The sequence below is a fragment of the Mastigoproctus giganteus genome, chromosome 13, assembly GCF_048544385.1.
Source record: "Mastigoproctus giganteus isolate SK-2022 chromosome 13, ASM4854438v1, whole genome shotgun sequence".
NCBI classification, from domain to species: Eukaryota; Metazoa; Arthropoda; class Arachnida; order Uropygi; family Thelyphonidae; genus Mastigoproctus; species Mastigoproctus giganteus.
The window spans coordinates 46,342,809-46,368,675 of record NC_143587.1 but is presented as its reverse complement, the minus strand read 5'-3'; the positions used below and the strand labels follow the sequence as shown (position 1 = coordinate 46,368,675).

Sequence of the window (25,867 nt, the reverse complement as noted above, 5' to 3'; positions counted from 1 at the left end):
ATCATATATTTGGACCTTAGAAAAGCCTTTGATACAGTTGCACATGGTGGAAGGCTGCTGCAGAAATTGGAGCAGTGTGGCACTGGAGGCAAATTGCTGCTATGGATAAAGGGATGGCTGAGTGGGAAAAGACAGTGGTAATCAATGGATACTGCTCTTCATGGACTAACGTTATTAGTGGAGTCCTTCAGGGTTCAGTGTAGGGTCCATTGTTGTTTTCTGTATTTATAAATGATATTGATGATGGTATATCAGACAATGTCCAAGTTTGTAGGCCATACGAAGGTTGGCAGGGTTGGTAATGATACTACTGACGCTATGCTGCTGCAACAGGATCTGGAAAGGATGAGCAGATGGGCTGAGAGATGGCAAATGAAGTTTAACATTGAAAAATGTAAAGTACTACGTATGGGAAGCAGTAACCCCAGAGTCACATATCAACTCTGTGGTACTACACTGACAGTGGTAGAGAATGAAAATGACCTGGGGGTAATTGCGCAGGCAGATATGAAGTTTTCTGAGCAGTTCAGATGGTCTGCAAGAGTAGCTCATAGTGTCTTGTCAATGATATACAGGAATTTTTCTAGTAGGGATAAGGAGGTGATTATCCTCTTGTACAAGGCAGTGGTCAGGCCACACCTTGAGTCCTGTATACAGGTCTGGACGCTTGATTTTAAGAAGGATGTAGAGCTGTTGGAACAAGTACAGAGAAGGGCAAGAAGCTTGGTGAATGGAACAAAGATTTGCTCTTACGAAGAAAGGCTTAAGTTTTGCAAATTACAGTGTCTGGAGCCTAGGCACCTGCAAGATGATCTGATTGAAGTGTATAAAGCCTTGAATGGTTTGGGCATGCTCAATGCAGATGGGATTTTTCCTCTTGCTCAGAATAATCGCCTGAGAGGGCATAAATTCAAACTGAGGAAAGACTGTTTAGGATAGATGTGCGGAAGTTTGCCTTTAGCCAGCAGGTGGTTGATTGGTGGAACAAACTTCCATCTGTCGTAAAAGTTGATAGCTTAAATAGATTCAAGGAAGACCTTGACAAACATTTGGAGCGAGGGGATATATGAAACAAGGTGTGTTTTTTGTTTTTTTTTTTTGGATGATGCTATATAAGCTTGCTTTCTTGCATCATGTGCCTTTGCTAATACTAAGTTGTCCAATGCATAAAAGGATGGTGAGTGGGAGAAGACAGAGGGTGGTAATCAATGGGTGCTGCTCTTCGTGGACTAATGTTATTAGTGGAGTCCCACAGGGTTCGCTGTTGGGACCACTGTTGTTTTGCTTATTTATCAATGAAATTGATGAAGGTATATCAGGCTTAGTGTCGAAGTTGGCAGATGATACAAAGGTTGGCAGGGTTGTTAATGACAGTAATGGCAGTGTGCTACTGTAACAGGATCTAGAAAATTTGGGAAGATGGGCTAAGAAGTGGCAACTGAAGTTCAACCTTGACAAATGCAAACTACTGCATATGGGTAGAAGTAACCCCAGAGAAATGTACCAACTGTGTGGAACTACACTTAAGGTGGTAGAAAATGAAAAAACCTGGGAGTAATTGTGCAGTCAGATATGAAGTTTTCTGAGCAATGCAGAGAGGCTGCCAGGGCAGGTCATATGGTTTTGTGAATGATATACAGGAATTTTACAAGCAGGGAAAAGGAGATTGTCCCTCAGTATAAGGCAGTGGTCGGCCTCACCTTGAGTACTGTATACAGGTGTAGAGGCTTCATTTTAGGAAGGATGTAGATTTGCTTGAGCATGTACAGAGAAGGGCAACAAGATTGGTGAGGGGAATCAAGGGATCCTCTTACTAAGAGAGGCTTAAGTTCTACAAATTGCAGTGGCTGGAGACAAGGCACCTGCACGGAGATCTGATAGAGGTGTACAAGGCCTTGAATGGGTTGAGCACGCTGAATTCTGATGGGATCCTTCTGCCCATCAGAATTCAGGATTTTAGATTACGAATCTAAGGGGGCATAAATTCAAATTAAGAAAAGACAGATGTAGAATAGATGTGCGGAAATTTACCTTTAACCAGCGAGCGGTTAATTGCTGGAACAAACTTCCATCTGCCATTGTGGAAGTTGATAGGTTAAATAAATTTAAGGAAGAACTGGACAGGCATTTGGAGAGAATGGTGTGATTTTTTTTTTTTGCTGATGCTGCATAAGCTCATACACTTGCTTTCTTTAGCATTAGTAGAGACATATGATGCAAGAAAGTAAGCTTATTAATCAGCCAAAAAAAAAAAAAAAAAAAAACACACTTCCACTTTACCTCTCCGTTTGTTCGAAATACCTGTCCATCTGAGCCTTAATTTATTTAGGCTATCAACTTCCACAACAAGGGATGCAAGTCTGTTCCACCAACTAACTGCCTTCTGGTTAAAGGCAAATTGCCGCACATCTATCTTTATTCAATTTGAATTTATGCCCTCTCAGGTGATTATTCTGAACAAGAGGAAGAATCCCATCAGCACTGAGCATGCTCAAACCGTTGAACGCTTTATACACCTCTATCAGATCACCTCGCCGGTGTCTACTCTCCAGACACTGTAATTTGCAAAACTTTAGCCTTTCTTTGTAAGAGCAACCTTTTGTTCCATTCACTAATCTTGTTGCCCTTCTCTGTACTCGTTCCAGCAGCTCTACATCCTTCTTGAAATGAGGCCTCCAGACCTGTATACAGTACTCAAGGTGTGGCCTGACCATTGCCTTATACAAGGGAATAATCACCTCCTTATTCCTGCTAGAAAAATTCCTGTATATCATTGACAAGACACCATGAGCTACACTTGCAGCCCGTCTGCACTGCTCAGAGAACTTCATATCTGCCTGCACAATTACCCCCCGGTTCTTTTCATTCTCTACCACTGTCAGTGTAATACCACAGAGTTGATACGTTGCTCTGGGGTTGCTGTTTCCCATATGTAGTACTTTACATTTGTCAAGGGTAAACTTCATTTGCCACCTCTCAGCCCATCTGCTCAATCTTTCGAGATCCTGTTGCTGCAGCATAGCATCAGTAGTGTCCTTATCAACCCTGCCAACCTTTGTGTCATCTGCAAACTTGAACATTAAGCTTGATATACCATCATCAATATTATTTATAAACACAGAAAACAATAATGGACCCAACCCTGAATCCTGAAGGCCTCCACTAATAACATAAGTCCACGATGAGCAGTGTCCATTGATTACCACTCTTCTCCCCCTCAACCACCCCTTTCTCCATAGCAGCAATTTGCCTCCAATGCCACACTGCTCCAATTTGTGCAGCAGTCTTCCATGTGCAACAGCATCAAAAGCCTTTCTAAGATACAAGTATATAATATCAAAGTTATTCCCTGCATCCAGTTCTTTTGTGAATGCATCATAGTATCGAATCAAATTGGTCAGGCAAGACTTTCCCTTAACAAAACCATGCTGTGTCCGATCTATAACTGAGTCTTGTCTAAATGATCCTGCTGTGCTTCTTTAACGAGTACCTCCATTAATTTTCCTGGAAAAGAAGTTAAACTCACAGGTCTATAATTACTTGTGTCAGCCTTTCATCCTCCTTTGTTATTTTGTTATTTTTTGGTTTTTAGGAGCATTAGCAACTAATGCTATATTGCTCCGGGGATATGCGGTGGTCATTCCCTGACCTTTCCGCATCCTCCGTATTTGGTGGTCATGGGCTCGAACCCCGGTCTAATCAAAAAGCGTGTGCTACACACTGCTGCTCCTGCCCACTTGGCTATGGAGGTGCCTCCTCCTTTGTGAATTGGAGTCACATTTGCACATCTCCAGTCTATGGGTACCTCCCCTGAGTCCAGGGAAGCTCTCAATAATTATGGCTAAAGGTCTGCTTAGTTCCTTTGCCGCCTCCTTTAATATAACTGGATAGATCCCATCCACCCCAGGTGCCTTTCTTGTGTTTACCTTCAACAATTTCTCCTCCACTTTACTCTGAGTTGTTACAAGATTATCTAACTTACTGCCAGAGGTGAATACACCTCTGGCATTCCCCTCGCTGAATAACTCCTCCTGTGTGAATGTCAATGCAAAATATTCATTTAGTTTGTTAGGCTTCTGTCACATGTTAATTTGTATGTATCCCATGCATTTTTATTCTCTGTCTTATGTCTCATTAGTTCATCTGACATCCATTTAGGCCTAAACCTTGAACAATATTTCTTACTTGGTATGTAAATCCTAGTAGCTTCCAAGATAAGTTCTTTGAATGCTTCCCATTTTGAATTTCCTGTTGGTAACATCATCAGTTGGTCCCACTGTATAGAATTTAAATACTGTCTCATACCATCGTAGTCGCCTTTACGAAAGCAAAACCCTTCCCTTTACCCCTGATGGTAGTTACCTCTTTGAGTAAATCCCACTTCAGCACATTGTGATCACTGCCACCTAGTGGTTCCTTTATCTGCAGATTCTTAATGCATGAAAAATCACTACTGATAATAAAATCAAGAGCATTACTCCCTCTAGTTGCCTCCTGAACATGCTGGTGTAGAAAACAATCATCCAATAAATCCACAAAAAAAACCTTGCTAGTGTGTGAGTGACCAACCCACAAATTCCAGTCAGTATTTGGGAAATTAATATTTCCCCATTATAAGACTATCTGATTTACTGGCCCACTCTATTTCCCTGTACATTTTCATATTATACTCATCAGAGTCATTAGGCCTATAGCACACTCCTACTCTCAATTTTGATCTCCCCATTCTTAAGTCACACCAAACTGACTTGACACTGCACTGTCCAGCGATGTCGACTGGCTTCACTTCCTTGGATTTTATGTGTTTCTTAACTAATAGCATAACCCCTCCTCCCTTCCTATCCTTTCTGTAGATGTTGTACTGCCCAAATTCCAGTTCTGCATTCCTTATATCTGTGTGACACCACGTCTCTGATATCCCAACAATATCCGCCTTTGATGCTTTGAGCAATACCTAAAATTCATCAAATTTATTTATCAAACTCTTAGCACTGGTGTACACACAAGTATACATCCACCTATTCCTATTCTTAGCTACCCTATCACAACCCATGTGTTTCCTTACCGCAATGACTCCCAGCAGTCTCTGAAATATCCTGCACCTTGTTTTCCAGGCTTCAGCTCATTCCAATAGAAGCAGTGCAAGAATCACTTTCACCTCTGCCAGTGGCTACTGTTAATCTACTAGTCCTTGTATCCCCCCAAGCTACCAGTTTTTCGACCCACCTAACAGTGAGGGCAACTCCGTAGCTAGGTGGGAAAGAGCAGCAGTGCGTAGCACACGCTTCTTGATTAGTCCGGGGTTCGAGCCCGTTACCACCAAATATGGAGGATGCGGAAAGGTCAACGTATATCCCGGAGCAATATGGCCTTAGTTGCTAATGCTCCTAAAAACCAAATAACAAACAAACAAACAAACCTAACACTGCCTCAGTAGCATCAGCAAATATTCTTGCACTCTTTCTATTTAAGTGTATCCCATCCCTGTAGAAGCAGTCTCTCCTGTTAACAAGTACAGACCAGGCTGAAAAAAAAAATTCTACCCCTTGGCCTTGCACAATCTTTCCAGGGCCGAATTGATCAACAAGGCTCTCATCACATACTCCCTCCTATCGTGTCTGGGCAGAATTGCAGGCACTTTCAAATTCAACCCTAATTCACGGGTTTTTTTTTAACAGTGACCTGTACTTGTTAAGTAATTCCGCCGGTCTCCTACTCTTAATATCATTAGTGCCAACGTGTACAACTATATCACCTTTTGTGCCCTTAAAAGATGATATCCGCTCTACGTCGTCAACCTTTGCCCCTGGCAGACATACCCTGGTCCTGTTCCACCTATCCTTTTTACAAAGCATGTTCCCCATTTCCCTGACAATAGTCACCAACAACTACTAGTTCCTCTGGGATCAGCGCATTCTGCCTTGGGGGTTGCCGCTGTGTTGCGTGATGACCAAGTGCAAGCTCTGGCGTTGATGTGGGCAGCTGAGAGCTTGATGGGCCCCTCAATTTAGATCCTTCGAGGGCATCCACCCTGTCCTTCAAGCTCTCATATAGGCCCATAACAATGCTGAGTTGTCGCCTGATTTCCTTACACTCCTTGCATCGCAAACACACAAAGACATTCCCCATGGCAATACCATGATCCGTATCCGATTGCTCCACAAACCTCATGCAAGCAGTGCATTTTAAAAGGCTGTGATTCAGGGGGAAACTGCCTGCCTCAGTTCTCCCCTGAGCCACAACACTCCCATTAGCTTGAGCCTTTTGCTTTGCTGCTCTGGTCTGAGTCATGATTTCGATTTAATTTCAATAAAATTTCAATTTCAGTACAAAATTATAACCCTAAACTTGTATCCCAACATAGTTATAATGCTATATATATTTTTCACTATCAAGTATTATCTACGAGTTCCGTTTATATAACTTCCGTATCAAGTTATGTATTAATTAATTATGTTACTTTGTAATTTAAGTTGTTATATGTATTTCATTAAAAGTACAATTTAATTGACAACGAAGTTTAACAAAATTAATAGATTTTACTGATTAATTGACAATATTATATTATATACTGTACTCTATTAAGTTTACTCTATCTTGTTCGATATATAACGTTGTGTCGTATAACAATGGCGGCAAGTTACGAACAGTAAATCTATGGACACTTAAGTATTAACTTCCAAATCTCACTGTCTCAATTCAGAATAAACTAACGATCCTGACTAGGTCTATAAGCTACTTATAGAAAATAATTTGATGTAACAATTGGTCAATAAAGCGGCTAAATATGACTAAAAAAACTTCTCGTTCAGCGGAGCTGAAACTTGTAACATGTGGATTTGATACCCTTACCGATACTTTTATGCAATTACAAGGTCGAGTAAAGAATAAATATACCAGATTAATCAGAAAATCACAAAATAATGCTATACAACTAAATTTAAATCAAGTTTTTGAAAAACAATAATTTGAAATCAATAAATAAGAAAATCCACTTAGCGCCTTTGAACACGTCTGACATCTTGCATCACATGCCACTACTACTACTACCTCTATTCATGCTACAAACATGACGTTTGTAGAAAAAACCATGGGCGCTGGGTACAACTTTTCCGTTGAGAAAAAGCAGTTGTTTATTAAAAATTTAAAATTTATAAAATCAACTAATGAGACAGACACTGCTGCCTTTTAATTGAAGCATCCTGTATACATACATACATTCAAATATGGGGATTAACAAATAAAAATTATGCTCATTATTATAAGAAATTTGTGTTACCAAGTAACAATGAAATAAATAGAAAAACACACTAACAACCATAATGGTCATAACAAGCCTGTCACATATCAGCAGAATGGCAAAAATGAGATATACTTAGTCAGTCCTCGTATAACACGTGTTTACACTACTCGAATTCGATCATATATGATTTATAAATAGGGGAACGATATCTTATATAACACGAACTGAATTCGCTTATGCACAATTCGCCTTTGTGTTTACAAGAAATGGTAGTCGAACGCAGAATCACCCCAACCGAATGCAACACGATAGGAATGAAGAGAAGATTCTGAAAATGTATCAATGTTTTTTTTTTTTTTTTTTAAAATCAGTGAAGGAGAAACACATTTCACCATAATAACATAAAAACCAACACAATTCCAGCTATCGGTATAATCGCAAATGCAATTAGCTCGAGATTACTACCAGTTTATAACAGATTCCACTAGCAGAAACGCAACTGGAAATTGTTTTTGTTTTATGGTAGTAACCCCTAGAAATGTGCTTTAGTAAAATGTGAGGTGTTAATAGCGTATCTCTGCCTTTACGGTGTTGTTTATTCAGTTGCTACACGTGCACAGCTTTGTTTATGTGTATCAAGCGTGCCTCCTCATCTTGTAATTGTGCTTTATTCCCTAAAAATGAGAAAAATACTTAAAAGGTGTGAAAAGGAAGCGTCCTGGTCAAGACACTGCAGATTCAGAGAGAAAAAGAAAAGCAATATCGATAAACAGAGGCGGACTGGGTCAAAAATTCTTACCCGGGAAAATTTACAGTGGCCTCATACTATGGTTTATGGCCAAAATCACAGCGGCCTCCGGCCCACTGGGGTTTTCCCTGGTAAGGCTTATGGCCAGTCCGCCTCTGTCGATAGAGAAAAAATATGAAATTGTGAAATTCTTTGAGCGAAATGAAAGACCATGTGATATTGCACGTGCTACAGACCTAAATGAGGCAACGCCGAGAACTACAAAGAATGCAGAGAAAATAAAAACAACTTTCATAGCAGGAACAACTCAAAGTGTAATTAAAATCCATTAGATTAAGACACAAAGAATCCATTAGATTAAGACACAAAGAATTGGAAGAGATGGAACGGCTGTTATCTGTTTGGATAGAAAACCAAACAAAAAACAAGTTTGCTTACGATAGAAGCAAAAGCATTAGCAATATTTTATTACGTAATAGTTGTAATAAAATACTTGCGTATTTTATTACGATTTTGTGTTTAGTAATGTTTTAGTTACAAATGTGTGTTCAAAATTTGGTGGTTGGCACCTAACCCTATTTTTCCCATAGGGCCTGTTGTTTATATTGCACGAGGGTTTCTAGGAACAACTATCGTGCTATATGAGGACTGACTGTATTTGGTGTACTATCTACAAGACTCCATACTTGCAGTTTATACAAATTTGCTTCTGTGTACCACCACATTGGCAGGTCCAAACAGGCCTTACTGAATATAAAATTAGCTATCTCAACTTTCAGAAACATATTGCCCATACAAAAAATTAATTTCATTGAATAATATTTTATGAAATACTCACTACAGATTAGTTCATCTCCAGCATCATGACAGTCAGCTTTTCCATCACATTTTAAAGTTTGATTTAAACAAACTCCATCACTACATACATAGTCTGTTGCTTTACAACGGGGTCTGGTTTCTAGAAAAAGCCAAATGAGAATAAGAGGAAAATAGGTTCAAAGGATATTTTAATCAAAATGTCTTTTGAACACATTTTAAAAGACATGTTAAATATCTAAAGAAATTACACAAAGATACAATTTAGCTTGAAAAAAAGTTATGCTAAATAAAAGTTCTAAAAGAATAATATGAAATACTTAGTGCATTCCTCAATGTTTTGTTTAATATACAGTTAGACCTCTTTAACAAACTTCCACACAGCAAATTTTTCTATTTAGTGAATTTCTTTGATTTCCCCCTTGGTTTCAGTATAATGTTTTCATATAATGTAAATAGTTTCAATATAATGTAAATAGTTTCCATATAATGAAGAAAATTTCCATATAACAAACTGATTGAAAGATCTGGGTAAGCATTGTTCGCATCTCTGACCTTTAGGCTATCGAGCTGATGCTGTTGAAATCATGAATTAAGAGCTAAAAGGATTAAGAATTAATCCCTTTAGCTCTTAAAAGATTAATACTTAAGAGCCCAAATTAAAAGCTAAAACATTCCACAATTTAGTGGTTTCAAAATTCAAAATAATCATGTGTGATAAGTCCTGGATTAAACATTTTGATCCAGAGTCCAAACAGCAGGCAAGCATATGAAAACACCATGATTCACCACCGCCGAAAAAAATTGATGTTGATTTGTTTTTTTTGACACCAGCAGAATAATACCACAGCACTGGGTTTCTGTGAAACAAACTGTAAATGGAGAATATTATGCTAACACATTGTAAGTTCACCTCAAAAGAGCAATCACAAAAAAAAGACTGGAACTTCTTATTCAAGAATGGTTTTTTTCTTCAAGATAACGCTAGGCCACATGTTGCACAACCAGCAATGCAAGCTTTATCGAAAATTGGTGTTCAACCACTAGACCACCCTCCATACAGACCTCGCACCATGTGATTTCTGGGCTTTTCCGAGCCTCAAAAAAAGGAGTCGAGAAAAAAAATTTACCACAAATCGAGAAGTTAAATCTGCCACATCTGCTATCCTGCAATGCCTTTCAGGAAATGGGCTGCAGCACATGTTTCAGAAGCTAGTGAACTGCTGTAAAAGGTGTATAGAATGTGAAGGATGCTATTTCGAAAAGGAGACCCATACCAACCTCCCAAATGACTCAGAGCAATGATCTGTCCACAAATTTTTGGAACAGCCCTCGTACTTACAGTAGAAAACAGGGGAGAATGATTTTCCTTTATCCCAGAAATTCATCCGTTGTTTTGCAGAAATGAGTCATCCACACTTTCACTATATTTCACCGGTCTCTGTTTACATGGTAGGTACAAGTGCTCCCTAAATCAATTTTGTTTTAGCTACTGTACAAGTAACCTTACAATGTTTAAGAGAAAATTATTGAGTGCAGTGGAAAAAGTGAAAGTGCTTAATAATGTAGATTGGGGAGTTAAAAAAAAAAAAAAAAAAAAATCACTTTAAATTTTGATAACCCTGCCATTAGTGTGTCAACCATTCTGAAAAATCATGTTTCGATTCTCAGACTGTTTGAGGAAATGGGACCCAGTCAGAAGCATGCAAAATTATGCCTTTATGAAGATGTAGATGAAGCCATTTTTAAGTGGATTTGAGACCAAAACAGGACTATATCAGATTAATAAAAGTTTACCTCAACATAGTACGTAGAACACTTCCGAATGATACTCTCCATAAATTAAAACGAAAAAACTGAACTTACATTAGATAACAAATAATTAAAAATCAATTTAACCCAATAAAATTCAATTTAACAAAATTTAAAATAAGAAAATTAATTAAAAGAATTTTTTTCATTAAAATTCTTTTAGCGCACGGATGTAGCCATTTGCACCCACTGCACACACGGCTATATCCATTGTATTCAAAATTTAGTCAAATTAGTTGATAGAGATGCAACTGTCTTCAAAGCTTCTATTGTATTTTATTGTGTTATCTATTAAATACGTTTTTACTGGTTTATATCATTGTATTCTTTTTAACCATGGACCCCAGTACACCAGGCCGATTTGTTATAATAGCTTTTGATACTGTTGCACAGGGAACACTGCTGCAGAAATTGGAGCAGTGTGGCATTGGAGGCAAATTACTGCTATGGATAAAGGGATAGTTGAGGGGGAGAAGACAGAGTGGTAATCAATGGACACTGCTCATCATGGACTAGTGTTATTAGTGGAGTCCCTCAGGGTTCAGTGTTGGGTCCATTACTGTTTTCTGTATTTATAAATGATATTGATGATGGTATATCAAGCTTAATGTCCAAGTTTCCAGAGTTGTTAAGGACATTACTGATGCTATGCTGCTGCAACAGGATCTGGAAAGGTTAAGCAGATGGGCTGAGAGGTGGCAAATGAAGTTTAACGTTGACAAATGTAAAGTACTACATATGGGAAACAGCAACCCCAGAGCAACATATCAACTCTGTGGTACTACATTGACAGTGGTAGAGAATGAAAAGAACCTGGGGGTAATTGTGCAGGCAGATATGAAGTTCTCTGAGCAGTGCAGATGGGCTGCAAGAGTAACTCATGGTGTCTTGTCAATGATATACAGGAATTTTTCTAGCAGGGATAAGGAGGTGATTATTCCCTTGTATAAGGCAATGGAATACCTTGAGTATTGTATACAGGTCTGGAGGCCTCATTACAGAGAAGAGCAACAAGATTAGTGAATGGAACAAAGGGTTGCTCTTACAAAGAAAGGCTTAAGTTTTGCAAATTACAGTGTCTGGAGACTAGGCATCGGTGAGGCGATCTGATAGAGGTGTATAAAGCTTTGAATGGTTTCAGCATGCTCAATGCCGATTGGATTCTTCCTCTTGCTCAGAATAATCACCTGAGAGGGCATTCTGAGCAATCACCTTGCTCAGAATAATCACTTGTAGGATAGATGTGTGGAAATTTGCCTTTAGCCAGTGGGTAGTTGGTTGGTGGAACAGACTTCCATCCCTTGTTGTGGAAGTTGATAGCCTAAATAAGTTTAAGGCTCAGCTGGACACGTATTTCAAATGAACGAAGGAGTGAAATGGAAGGGTTTTTTTTTTTTTTGGCTGATGCTGCATAAGCTTGCTTTCTTGCATCATATGCCTCTCCTAATGCTAATTTATTTCCCATAGACAATGTTCAAAATAGGGGTTACGTTATCAACAATGAAATTAGTTTATGTTTAAACAATGATTGATTTATCCAAAGAAATCAAAATGTAGCCTGTAAAATCAAGCAAATTATAATGATAAAGAAATTATTTATGATTCACAAATTTTAAAGAATGTTTATTCTTCATTATTGACTAAATGCACACTCGATCACTTATTACTGGCTCGGTACTCATTGGTTTGTTGCACAAGGAGTAGTCTTCTTCAGATATGCTTCAAGAGGCATTTGTTTCCAAGATAATCTTCTCTTTTCTTTTAAATTTCAATAGCGTGCATTAGTATTTTTTAACAGAACACACAAATTGCAACTAACATGATTTGCGGGGAGTAACAAGTTTACGAAGCTTAAAAAAAAGAAATGAAGAGAAGATCCTGAAAATTTATTTATGATTTTTATGACTAAAAATTTCAGTAAAGGGGAAACACATTTTCACATTAAAAATGCAAGAACCACACAATTCCAGCTATCAGTATTTTCGCAAATGCAATAACATAGAGTTTACTACCCATTTATACTTTCTTGCAGTAACAGAAAAGCCCAATAAACCAGAAAGTGCAAATTGTTTTTATTTTTTTATGGTTGTGACCTCCAGAAATGTGCTTTAGAAAAATGTCACAAAGCTGTTCAAAATTAGTTCTTATAACAGAACATATGATAACAATGAAAGTGTAGTGCATTTAATGATTTGAATTTGTAACTAATACAATTTACACTACAAAAACCACCTTTTAGGGAGTTATATAGTGAAAATTTGAACTTCGAGGTTGAGGGAAAAATTACCAAAAAACAATCTTATTGGGTTCACATTATATTTTCATGATACAAAATGGACTAATATCGTAAAGCAGGGTACACTGTACTGTATAGCTATTCATGTGGTTTGAAATGCAGTATTTGTGAATGTTTAACATTCATTTTTTGCAATTAATGTTCATATTTTCGATTTTGTTGATACTTGAGAAAAAAAAAACTCGTAAACCAGGGAACTCGTGAAGTGAAAACTGCCAGTACAACAGAGTTGGTTTGTTAATATGGAATTACTGCTACCCATATGCAATACCTTGCATTTGTCAATGCTAAACTTCAAATGCCATTTCTCAGCCCATCAGCTGAATTTTCCTAGTTCTTGTTGCAATACTTCATGCTGATTAATATTAACCACCCTGCCAACCTCTATCTTCAGCAAACTTAGACATTAAGCCTGATATATCTTCATCAATATCATTAATCAGTACTGAAAACATTGGGCCCTGCACTGAACAGTGTTGGACTCCACTAATAACATTAGTCCACAAAGAGAAGTGCACATTGATAACTACTGTCCTCTCCCACTTAACCATCCCTTTATCAATAACAAAAACTTGCTCTTAATGTCACACTGTTCCAGTTTGTACAACTGTCTTTTATGTGCAACAGTATCAAAAGTCTTCCTGAAATCCAAGTATATTATATTTACAGGCTAATTTATACACTGGTGTTCAAAGAAAGTGCATCACCTAGGAATTCCACCCTTTTCCACGATGGTAAAAAAAAAAAAAAAAGTAAAATGCAGCCATTATCAACCCACTGCAGGATGGAAGCCTCCTCAACAATTCATGCTGAGGGAAAATGGACCATAATCTGCCACGCTGGTCCAGTGCGGGTTGGCAGATCGACCGTATTCAGCAGTCAGGGGCTCGAACCCCGGTCTACTCAAAGAGCATGTGCTATTGCACTCCCGCTCCTGCCCACTTGGCTACGGAGGACCAAACTCCTAGCATTGGTGTACACGCAGGTATACATGCACCTGTTTCTATTCTTGGCTACCCTAACACAACCCATGTGTTTACTTGTACCGCAATGACTCCCAGCAGTCTCTGAAATATCCTGCATCTTGTTTTTCAGGCTACGATGGTATGTTACATTAATGACTAGCATCACAAATAGAAATATAAACAAAAGATATTTATTAATAGTTAAGGCAAGGCAAAGCAAAGTAATATTTGACAGGTGCTCCCAAATTTTCCAAAATGAGCATTTGCAACCTTTATACAACAGTTTTGGTAAACACAATTATGGCTGAAATTATCAAAGCCCTCAATTTGCTTCAGTTTATCATTTTAAATGGAAAACAAAATGAAAAGTTCACCAGGTGCAAAGTAATATTTAGTTGGCTCTAATGATAGCAGCACACCGTCGAGGCATTGACAAGAACAATTTCTGAATATAATCAACTGATAGTTCGTCGTACCAAACATGGATTATGGCTTCCTGAAGTTCAACAAAGTCTTTGGTTTCCTTCTGGCAACTGCAGATTCCACACTATGCCAAAGTTCTCTATAGGATTCAGGGTCGGGCTGTTTCCTGGCCAGTTAACAGTTCCATTAACGGACCATTCTTCCAACCATTTTTTCACCTGTAACAAATGTAAACACATTACTGTCGAACCTCTAAGGCAGAAATGAAGCTAAAGTAACTACAGAAGTGCCTACTTACACTTTTTTCCTGATAACAAGGAGCAGAGTTGTCCTGAAAGATGCAGTTACTTGGCAGGTTGAAATTGTCTATAATGTTTGGCAGCAATTTGCTTTCCAATATAGCCAGGTATCTATTGGCATTTACGGAACCTTTTATAAACTGTAGGTGACCTACTCCACAATACGAAATGTATCCCCATATCATTTGGCTGATAGGGAATTTCACTGTAGACACCATACAGTCTGGATGGTATTCACCACGTCTACGGCAAATCGTTTGTCTCCCATCAGAGCCATGCAGGTTGAATTTCTTTTCATCCAAGAAAATAACTGACTTCCACTGCTCAGTGGTCCATTTGACATGCCCCTTACACCAAATTAATCGGGCCTTTCATTTTTTTGTGTGAGGATAGGCTTCTTCTTAGGACGATGGGCTACAAGTCCATTTTTTAAGAGGTGTCTTCTGACTGTTACTGCACTTGCTACCAACTCCTGCATGTTCTTCCCATTCTTTTTTCAGCTCAGACGAAGAAGCTTTATGGTTTTTAAGGCATAAGCACCTTCAAAATGCAGTCCTGTTTTGGCATAGAGACTCGTTTGTATCTGGTTCCTTTTTTCCTATTAACAGAACCCACTCCTTTTTTTCTTCGAGTTTGGAACGAAATCTACTCACGGTCGACAATAGCACTCTTTCTTCATGGCATCAACTGCATGTAACTCACCATCCTGACACAAGCAAAGAATAACTGCAACTCTTGCAGAGCGTACTTATACAGCTGAAAGTAACAGTTGATGCAATATTACATCATCACCTACACGTGTCAATCTTATCTGATGTAATCTGTAAGAAATATTGCCATATACTTACGTTATTCAGACGATAATTACAATTTTAAGGGGTGATGCACTTTCTTTGAACACCAGTGTGTATATACACACAGTGATCACTGAATTATGACCACCCCTATGAAAACTGAATGAGACCCGATGACCACGCAAGGTATGAGAGTGCAGAGTTAGTCTGCCTACATAGCATAGATAAGGTGTCAGTGGTTCAGTAGCCTGATGGGTAAAAGGAAAGATTTATTGGACTTTGATAAAGGACAGATTGTGGGTGCTCAATGAGCTGGTGCCTAGATTTCCCAAACAGCTGAAATGGTGGGGTGTTCGAGAGCCACCGTAGTTAAAGTGTACCAGGACTGGCATCAAAATGGTCAAACAATGACCCAACAGCAAAATTGCAAAGGTCAGTGAAACGTTGATGTTAGAGGTGAGCGCCAGGTCAGACGACTCGTAGAGGCACAGCACTGTTGAAGAGTTGACTACCCAATACAACATGGGCACCCCAGAACAATGTCTAGCATGACCATGCATCGCACACTCACACGTATGGGCTATACCAGCAGATGACCCATATGGCATCCTCCTAACCAAGGTTCGTTAGCATAAAAGACTTGCCTGGTGCAAAGAGCATGCAAGTTGGACATTAGTAGACTGGAATAAGGTGTGCTGGTCGGATGAGTCACGTTATTTATTCCACACCGTGGATAGTCATCTACGGATTTGGCATCAACAACATGAGGCTCTTGGTGCATCATGCATAGTATCAAAAGTGCAGGTCAGTGGTGGTGGTTGTATGGTGTGGGGCATGTTTCACTGGCAGCAACTTGGACCCCTGGTGCATGAGGAACAACGTATCAGTGGTCTCTGCTTTCGTCAAATGCTTGCTGACTGTGTACACCTCACTATGTTACACTTTTTCACAAACGGCAATGGTGTCTTCCAAGATGACAATGTGCTGAGCGATCAGGCACTTGTTGTGCAGGGATGGTTTAAGGAACAGTTCTTACTTCCACCATATCAACTGGCCTCCGAACTCCACCGATATCAATCCCATAGAGCACTTGTGGGACACTATAGAAAGGCATATCAGGCGTCTAGATACATCAATCACCTCCATTACACACAGCGTGGTTGGCCATACCTCCCAAACACTTCCGACATCTTATTGAATCAATTCCACATTGGATAGCTGCTATACTAAGGGGAAAAGGAGGACCTATGAAGTATTAGGTAGGTGGTCATAATTCAGTGATCACTCAGTGTATATTATAGGCTTCTGTATCAAATGATAAATTTATATGCATCCCACTCCCTTTTTCTTCTTTGCTACAAGTCTCATCAGTTTATCTGACATTCATTTAGGTCTAAGCCTTGAACAGCATTTCTTAATTAGTATGAAAAGCCTAGTTGCTTCCCATTTATAATTTGCTGTCGGTAACATCAGTTGTTCTCATTGCATAGAATTTAAAAGCTGTCTGAAATCACTGTAGTTACCCTTGACAGTAATTGTCTTTAATTAAATTCCACATTAGTACACTGATCACTGCCACTCAGTGGATCTTTTACCTGGATTCTTAATGCATGAAGAATCATTGCCGATAACCAGATCAAGTATATTGCTTCCTCTTGTCGCTGCTCTAACATGCTACTGTAGAAAATAGTTATTGAAATAAATCTACAGAAGTCTTATTAGTGTGTGAGTGACCACCCCACAAATTTCAGTCAACGTCTGGAAACTTAGTTTCCCCATTATAAGACATTCTGATTTACTGGCTCACTGTTTGTCTCTCTGTATTGTGGTTTGGTATACTCATCAGTCATTAGGCCTATATGCCTCTCAGCCTTATATAATGCTTGGGCACAAAAACAAAATAGTATGCGTGTGCACACACACACACACACACACACACACACACACACACACACACACACACACACGGTGATAAGACTTGAGTCCTGAACATGGGCTGATGTAGACTATTCCGAGGATGGGTGGGTGGGTGGTTGATCACAAGAAAATCATGTCACGCTGTCATGTGGCAGGCAAGGGTAGGGCTTTTCTGTTTTTATTCCCCCACATGCAGCTTACACAAATGTGTAATTATAAAAGATTTAGATTATAAGCATCTTTTTTTTTTTTTTAAATGAACAAAAGGTAAAGTGCAGCCATTATCAACCCACTGCAGGATGGAAGCCTCCTCAACAATTCATCCTGAGGGAACAGCACAGTTCTAAAAACTGCTTAGCAGTGAATGGCTACAGATTAGTGTTAACTCAAACAATTTATATTTACAAATTAACAAAGAATATAAACTGTATATGCAATGCAAATCTAAAACCTGTGATTCGAAGGATACTAATAATTTAATAAATATTTTAAAGAATACCAAAATATTCTTACCACAGTTTCTTTCATCTGAACCATCACGGCAATCAAATTCTCCATTGCAGCGTTTTGTATATCCAACACAAGTACCATCACGACATCTAAACTGATTCTGTGCACATCTTCCTATGAGTAAATAAAGTTAGTCTGCCTTCATAACTTATTTCCATTATTTTTAACACAGTGAAACTTTTCCCATTATATTATATTATACATAAGGACAATGTGTTGCACAATCACATATACATAACATGCCAACAATATTAGATCACTAGACTTAGGATTATATGCAATTGCATATTGTGGCCACTGTAGTCAATGGATATAAATGCATATACACACAAATATTATAAGCAATACTAAATATTCCTTAACTGGACAATTTTTTTAAATGTTGATCTCAGAATTACGTAACAAGTCATTGTATTGCAATTAAATTAGCATGGGATTTCACTGAGCATGGGAAAATTTCTCAAACTGACATGGGAAACATTTTGTAAGATCTTACAAAAAATTTATGTTAAGTTTATATATGCATATTTTTATTGTTTTATAAATAAAGAATATGGTAGAAGAAAGGCAAGGCTATGTTAAAGGGAGGCAATCAGTGGACCCCTTGTAATTTTGGAAAATGGAAGAAATATGTTTATTTCTGGTTGTTGAGAGAGCACTGCTGGTAGAGAGTAGGTAATAGGGGCAACATTAAAGGGGAAAGGAAATAAGTGCTTTGAGAATAAACCACACCATATGTAGTAAACATGAGAATCATAACTGTTGGGTCAAACAGTACCATCTAAGGACCTTCAAACAAGGGAAGTAGTAGGAAGCATATGAAAATAGTGAAAAAGAGACTAAAGAGGCTGAGCAATTACAGATCATAACATAAATATGTTATGATCTGGAATTGTACTATCAGAGAGTGGAAATCTGGTAGAGGCGGAACCTTTGTTCTAGAGTTGTGGGAGGACAGTAGAGATGCATTGAAAAAGCCTGATAAAAGGGGCTGCCGATGAGTGTTGTCCAGCAGGTGGCAGAGATAGAAAACAACCACCTTTACGTGGAAAAAGGGTTCTGAAAAGAGAGTAATATGCAAATTGAGAAAATAGCTCTAGCAAATGAAAGTAAAGAAAAAATAAATAAAATACTCTCGTAAATAACACAGTTTTAATGCTAGTCGTTCTTGTGCTATCAATCACATCAGATGAAATGTTTTCAGTAAACATGCCAAGTATTAAATCTGTTAGAAGACTCCATATGGAATCATGGATTGCCAGTTATAGAAAGGATTTTACTATGGATGGCACTGTATTCTGTATTGTTTGTAAACAATGTTCTATGCAAGAAAAAAAATTCCAGATCGACCAACATGTGAAAACAGAATCACACATTATAGCCAAGCAAAGGAAAAGCAAAGAAAAACTTCCAAAGCCTTTAACCAAGCCTATGCAATTCAAAAGAAGAGAAAAGTGATTTTTCAAAGGATTTATCTCACTCTGGTAAACAGCAATATCACTTTCAATAAGTTAAACAATCGAGGCTAAGCAATTTTTATATAAATTAAACCTGACATCAAACCTGATTGAGAAAGAGTTAGCTTAATGATATTTATGACAACATTTGCAAATTTCATCACAATATTAGAGAAATCGTTTGGATGTCTCTCGATGAAACAGATGTATTGGCCACTACATTGCATAGCTTAGCATTGACATATGATGCAAAAAAGCAAGCTTATACAGCGTTGGGGGGGACTACCCATATCACCCATCCGTTCACTCCAAAAGTGTGACTAGTTTTTCCTTAAATTTATTTAAGATATCAACTTCCACAATGATAGAAGTTTGTTCAAGCAATCAACAACTTGCTGGCTAAACAGAAATTTCCACACATCTGTTCTACAACTGCCTTTCCTCATTTTGAATTTATGCCCCCTCGTGTGCAGTCTCAGCAAGAGGAAAATTACCATTAACATTCAGCTTTCTCACTCCATTAAAGGCTTTAAACATCTCAATCAGATCACCTAGCAAGCAGCTACTCTCCAGATATTGCAATTTGCAGAACTTAATCCTTTCTTCCCTTCAACAATCTGATGGATATTCTCTGAACTCATTCCAGCAGCTTTACATCTCTTGCTAAAGAGAGGGCTCCAGATCAGTATTCAGTACCCAAGATTAGGCCTAACCATGGCCTTATACAATAGCAAAGTTTCTACATATTATTGAAATAACCCAATGTCCTAGCACATGTCTGCACTGCTCAGAGAAATTCAGGTCTAATTACACAATTACCCCATGGTCTTTTTCATTCTCTACTACCCTGAGTGTAGTATCACACAGTCAAGCTATTCTGGGGTTACTACTACCCATGTATAGTAGTTTTCATTTGTCAATATTAAACTTCAACTGCCATTTCTCAGCCAATCACCCCAATTTCCTAGATCTTGTTGCAGTAGCTCACCCTGGCGACTGTCATTACCTACCCTACCAACCTTTCTATCATCTGAAAACTTAGACATTAAACCTGATATACCTTCATCAATATCACTGAAAAAAAAAAAAAATTTTTTTTTTTTTGATAGTTATTGGCGCATCAGCTTCTGTGGCCATAATGCACCTCCCAAGGTTTTTGCAGTACTTTGATCCAAGCCCAAGGCGGGATTCGAACCCGCAACCTTTGGGTTGCCAGGCAGGCACTTTGCCCACCCGGCACTGAAAAATACAGAAAACAATGGACCCAACACTAAACTCTGGGGGACCACTAATAACATTAGTCCAAGAAGAGCACTGTCCACTGATTACAACTGTCTTCTTCCACTCAACCATACCATACCATTATCCATAGTAGCAACTTGCTCTTAATGCCATACTGCTCCAATTTTTAAAGTTTGTTCAAATTTGTTCTTCCATGTACAACAGTATCAAAGGTTTTCCTGAAATCCAAGTATATGATATTAAAATTGTTTTTTGCATCCATTTCCTTTGTGACCACATCATAGTATCCAATCAAATTGGTCAGACAAGACTTTCCTTTTAACAAATCCATGCTGTCTGAACAATAACTGCAGTCCTGTCTAGATGATCCTGCAATGCTTCTTTAACCAGTGACTCCATTATTTTCCCCAGAACAGAAGTTAAAATAACAGGTTTATTTTAGAAAACTTAAACTTTGAAATGAAAATCAGTTTTCTTAATTTTCATAAAAATTAAAAAGCCCATTCTTTAAGTCTAAAAAGAAGTAGCTTTTTAGATCAATTATAGTGGAATGCATCTCCAACCATGCTCCATTCAATGCCTCCTGTGGTCTTGCATTAAAAGGATGTCAGAAGGAATTTGATGAATCTTTATGCTACGAAAGCTCCAGGTCCTGACGGTATTTCTCCACTTGTTCTCAAAACCTGCGCTCCTGGAACTTACTCATGTTCTTTGCCACCTTTTTTCACTTTCTTATTCCAAAACTGTTTTTCCTTCTGCTTGGAAATTTACTCATATCCAGCCAGTTCCTAAAAAGAGTGACAAGTCCCTCCCATCCAATTATCGTCCCATTGCAATTACTTCTACTCTTTCTAAAGTAATGGAGAAATCAATTAACTGCCAACTCTTAAAATACCTGGAAACCTTCTGTCTGATCAATGATCATCAATATGGATTCCATCAGTGCCGATCCACTGGTAATATTCTGGCTTATGTTACCCATTTATGGACAAATTCAATGGAAAAGTTTGGCAAAACACAAGCAGTTTCTCTTGACATCTCAAATGCTTTTGATCGTGTTTGGCATAAAGGTATTCTAAACAAGCTTCCATCTTATGGTTTGCCAACTACTTTTTGTAATTGGTTATCCAGTTTGCTCTCTGATCGCTCACTGAGGGTGATGGTAGATGGCTCTATTTTCTAACTTCTCCACCGATGTTGGTTCCCCCCAAGGTTCTGTTCTTTCCCTCTCTCTTTTCCTCTTGTATATTAATAATTTTGTTCAATTGACTGGAAATCCTATTTATAGTTTTGCCGATGATAACACATTGCATTCCCCTTTCCATTTTGAAAAACCTTGCCCTGCTCGATCATCTTCAGCTTCTCGAAAATCTGCTATCAAATCCTTAAATCCACGTAATTCTCCAGTGGGGCAAATACAACTTAGTTGATTTCAATCCTTCTAAAACTCAGTCTTGTCTTATATCTTGCATAAAGGATTCTTCTGCTCCTATGCTTATCTTTGATGACACTTCAATTTTAGGCAAAATGATATCTCTTTTGGGGATTACCCTGACTTCTAATCTCTCTTGGCACAAGCACAATACAAATCTCTACTTCTAAAAAACTTGGTTTTCTCTTTCGCTCTCAGTGTTACTTTTCTTCCAAACAGCTGCTCACTCTGTACAAATCGCAAATCCGCCCTACCATGGAATACTGTTCCCACATTTAGGGTGATGCCCCCCAAAACCTCTCAGGCTTCTAGATTCCATTCAGAAGAGGACAGTTAGATTAATTAATGAATCCTCTTTAACAGAGGATCTCCACTCTGTCTCATAGATGTACTGTTTCTGCTGCATGCCTTTTCTACAGATACTTTTTTTTTTTTTTTGGCTGATGCTGCATAAGCTTGATTTCTTGAATCGTATGCCTCTACTAATGCCTTTATGCTAAATTCTTACTTTACATCTTTATTGGCTCAAAGGCTGACTTTGAATGCTTTAATTATGCTTAATACATTTATTCAATTATTTTGGCCTTAGGGCTCTATTGTACTTTATACACACTCTTATCCTTATCTTACAAATTATTGTGTGTGTGTGGGGGGGGAGATAATAATCTCCAGAAGAAGTAGACAGTAATTGTTTTTTTTTTTTTTTTTTTGTTTTGTTTAGGAGCATTAGCGACTAAGGCCATATTGCTCCGGGATATGCGGTGGTCATTCCCTGACCTTTCCGCATCCTCCGTATTTGGTGGTGACGGGCTCGAACCCCAGTCTAATTAAGAAGCGTGTGCTACGCACTGCTGCTCCTTCCCACCTGGCTATGGAGGCGCCAACAGTAATTGTAACTGCACAGGTAGAAATGAATTAATTGAAGTACAAACACCTTCAAGTTCTGAGCTGCTAAAAAGAGTACTGATGAAAGTAAAATAACGAAAGAGAAATTTAGTGAAAGTAATAAGTTGAAATGTTCATTCTGAAGGTGTCAACCTATGAGAAAAAGGAAATTGTAAGGAAGATATAAGAGGATATAAAAAATGCTAATGATGTGATTAACGTAAAGACATGATACTGATTACATATAATATGGAATACCAGTGTCGCCCTAGTTACAATGTGAATATTTCTTAAATTTTGCTATAATGTGAATAAAATGATGCTGGTAATAATAAGCAATACTTATATAAGGCCTGGGATGGAAGTAGTAGTAGTAATAATGGAGGCATGTGATGAAAGCAAGCAAGTATCAGCTTATGTAGCATCAGCAAAAAAAAAAAAAAAAAAAAAAAATTTCACACATCCATTCACTCTAAAAGTTTGTCCAGTTCTTCCTTGAATTTATTTAAGCTATAAACTTCCATAATGACAAATGGAAGTTTCCTCCAGCAATTAACTAATTGCTGGCTAAAGGCAAATTTCCACACATCTATTCTACAACAGTCTTTCCTCAATTTGAATTTATGCCCCCTCAGGTTTGTAATCTGAGCAAGAGGAAGAATCCCATCAGAATTCACCATGCTCAACCCATTCAAGGCCTTATACATCACAATCAGATCCCATCGCAGGTGCCTAATCTCCAGCCACCGCAATTTGCAGAACTTAAGCCTTTCTTGGTAAGTGGACCCCTTCATTCCCTTCACCAATCTTGTTGCCCCTCTTGTACACTCTCAAGCAACTCAACATCCTTCCTAAAATGAGGCCTCCAGCCCTGTATGTAGTACTCAAGGATCATTCCGTATACAAAGGGATAATCACCTCCTTTTCTCTACTAGCAAAATTCTGTTATATCATTGACAATACCCCATGAACTGCACTGGCAGCCTGTCTGCATTGCTCAGAAAATTTCATATCTAACTGCACAATTACTCCCAGATTTTTTTCATTTTCTACTACCTTAAGTGTAGTACCACCCAGTTGATATTTTTCTCTGGGGTTACTTCTACCCATATGCAGTACAGCAGACTCTCGATTTACTGGGATCGGATTAACCAGGAAGCAGATTAACAGGGACATTTCAAGACTCCAAATTAAAAAAAAAAAAAAAACTCAACCAGAAATCATAAAATTCAAATAATAACTAGAATAGGTATAAACAGATATTTTGCAAGTCATAAATAAGCGACAAGAACCGGCGTTATAAGTCATCATTCGGAGATTAGTGTACCTATTATCTTCCAACCACTACTGTCTTTACACCTGCCACTCAAAAAAAAAAAATTTTTAGTTTGTTTTAGTGCGTCGTGTCGATTGTTGTGTTCCGTCAGACTGCAAAAAGACAAGTTGTGTTTCGTTATTTATGTCAGGGATCTAGAAATTTTTTCTTATAGTAAATATATATATATATTTTTTGTTTTGAAATGAGAAAAGTGATGGGTAAATGCAAAAGAGTTGCGCTTTCAGTTAAACAAAGACTTGAAATTATTCAAAAGTTTGAAAACGGTGCATCCGTTAAATCTCTAATGAACCATTATAATGTTGGTGACCAAACCATACGCGACATTGTAAAAAATAAAGGGAAGCTATTAGATTTAAAACAGGCATCGCAAAAAATAAAGGGAAGCATCGTATTGGACACATAAGTAGTATGTGTGTAAGTTTTTTTATCTATCGCCATATTTTTTAAGTAGGTTGCTGAACATTTTTTGATACAGTAAGTCCCTGACTTACGCAACTATGGATTTATGTAAATTTGTTTTCACTCAATTTTTCTTTTAGGACTGTAAAATTTAAAACAACAAAAAAAATAATAATAAGCAATCAATAACGATGATCACGGCAAGCACAAATTGCACAAGTGAGATCGGAATAACAAGCAAAAAAATAGGAAGAGAAGATTCTTACAATTATTTATGGTTCTTTTTTTTTATAGGACTGAAGATTTCAGTGAAGGGGACACATGCATTTCACCATAATAGCATAAAAACCCACAGAATTCCAGCTATTGGTATTATTGCAAATAAATAAGATCGAGTTTACTGATTGCGCTAACAGAAACCCAATAAAAAGGAAAGTGCAAATTGTTTTTTTGTTGACCTCCAATTCTGGAGGTCAACTAGTAAAAAGTGAGCTCATAAAAAGTGAGCTCGTGCAGGATGATAATAGTGAATTTGCCTTAGCCCTGTGAAATTCTTTTCAGAAAATTGAATTTTGACTGTTATCATGGTGCCGACTAAGAGAATAAGTGACAGCGCTACTATTAAATCTATCAAGAAAAGGAAAGTGATCGAGTTGGATCAGAAAATTAAACTAATCAGAATGTATGAAAATGGTTAAACATTAACAAGTATTGCGCTGAATTCAGATTTGTCAATAATATAGTAGCAATATGTTACTAGTCATTCCCGAGTTACGTAAAACCCGACGACGAAAGAAGTCCTGGAACGAGTCTCTTACTTATGTCGGGGACTTCTGTGTTTTTGGATTAACCAGGAAATCGATTAACTGGAATTTGTTATTTACCATCTATCCCGGAAAATCAAGAGTCTACTGTACTTTGAATTTATCAATGTTAAACTTCAGTTGCCACTTATCAAACCATCTGCCCAAATTTTCTAGATCCTGTTGCAGTAGCTCACTGCCATTAACAACCTTGAAACCTGAATCACTTGAAACCTGAATCACTGCCAACTTGTATTTGTTTTTCTTTATTTGTGTTCAGCTCCTTGTTTTTATGATGTATTTGTATTTCTTTTTGCATTTGTAATCTGTATTTTGTAGCCTTTTGTATGTGTTCGCTATATTTTGTAGCCATTTGAATTTGTACTTATGTTATCTATATGTGAACCCCTGGCGCTCGTCGCCGTGATGGGATATTGTGCTGTAAATCTACTTCACAATAAAGATTTATTTATTTATTTATTTATTT

The 25,867-nt window shown here is 37.9% G+C and overlaps 1 protein-coding gene across 11 annotated transcripts in view; it reads right to left on the bottom strand.

The window, feature by feature from the left end:
* Nucleotides 1–25,867, bottom strand: part of trol (terribly reduced optic lobes) — a 1,731,230-nt gene that overhangs the window by 1,249,814 nt on the left and 455,549 nt on the right. For all 11 annotated transcript variants that reach the window (XM_090387691.1, XM_090387694.1, XM_090387699.1 and 8 more), the window contains 2 exons: nucleotides 17,827–17,937; nucleotides 8,830–8,949 (listed from right to left, as the gene is read on the bottom strand). In XM_090387691.1, coding sequence (XP_090243817.1) covers nucleotides 8,830–8,949; nucleotides 17,827–17,937 — 231 coding nt within the window. The remainder of the gene's footprint in view (nucleotides 1–8,829; nucleotides 8,950–17,826; nucleotides 17,938–25,867) is intronic.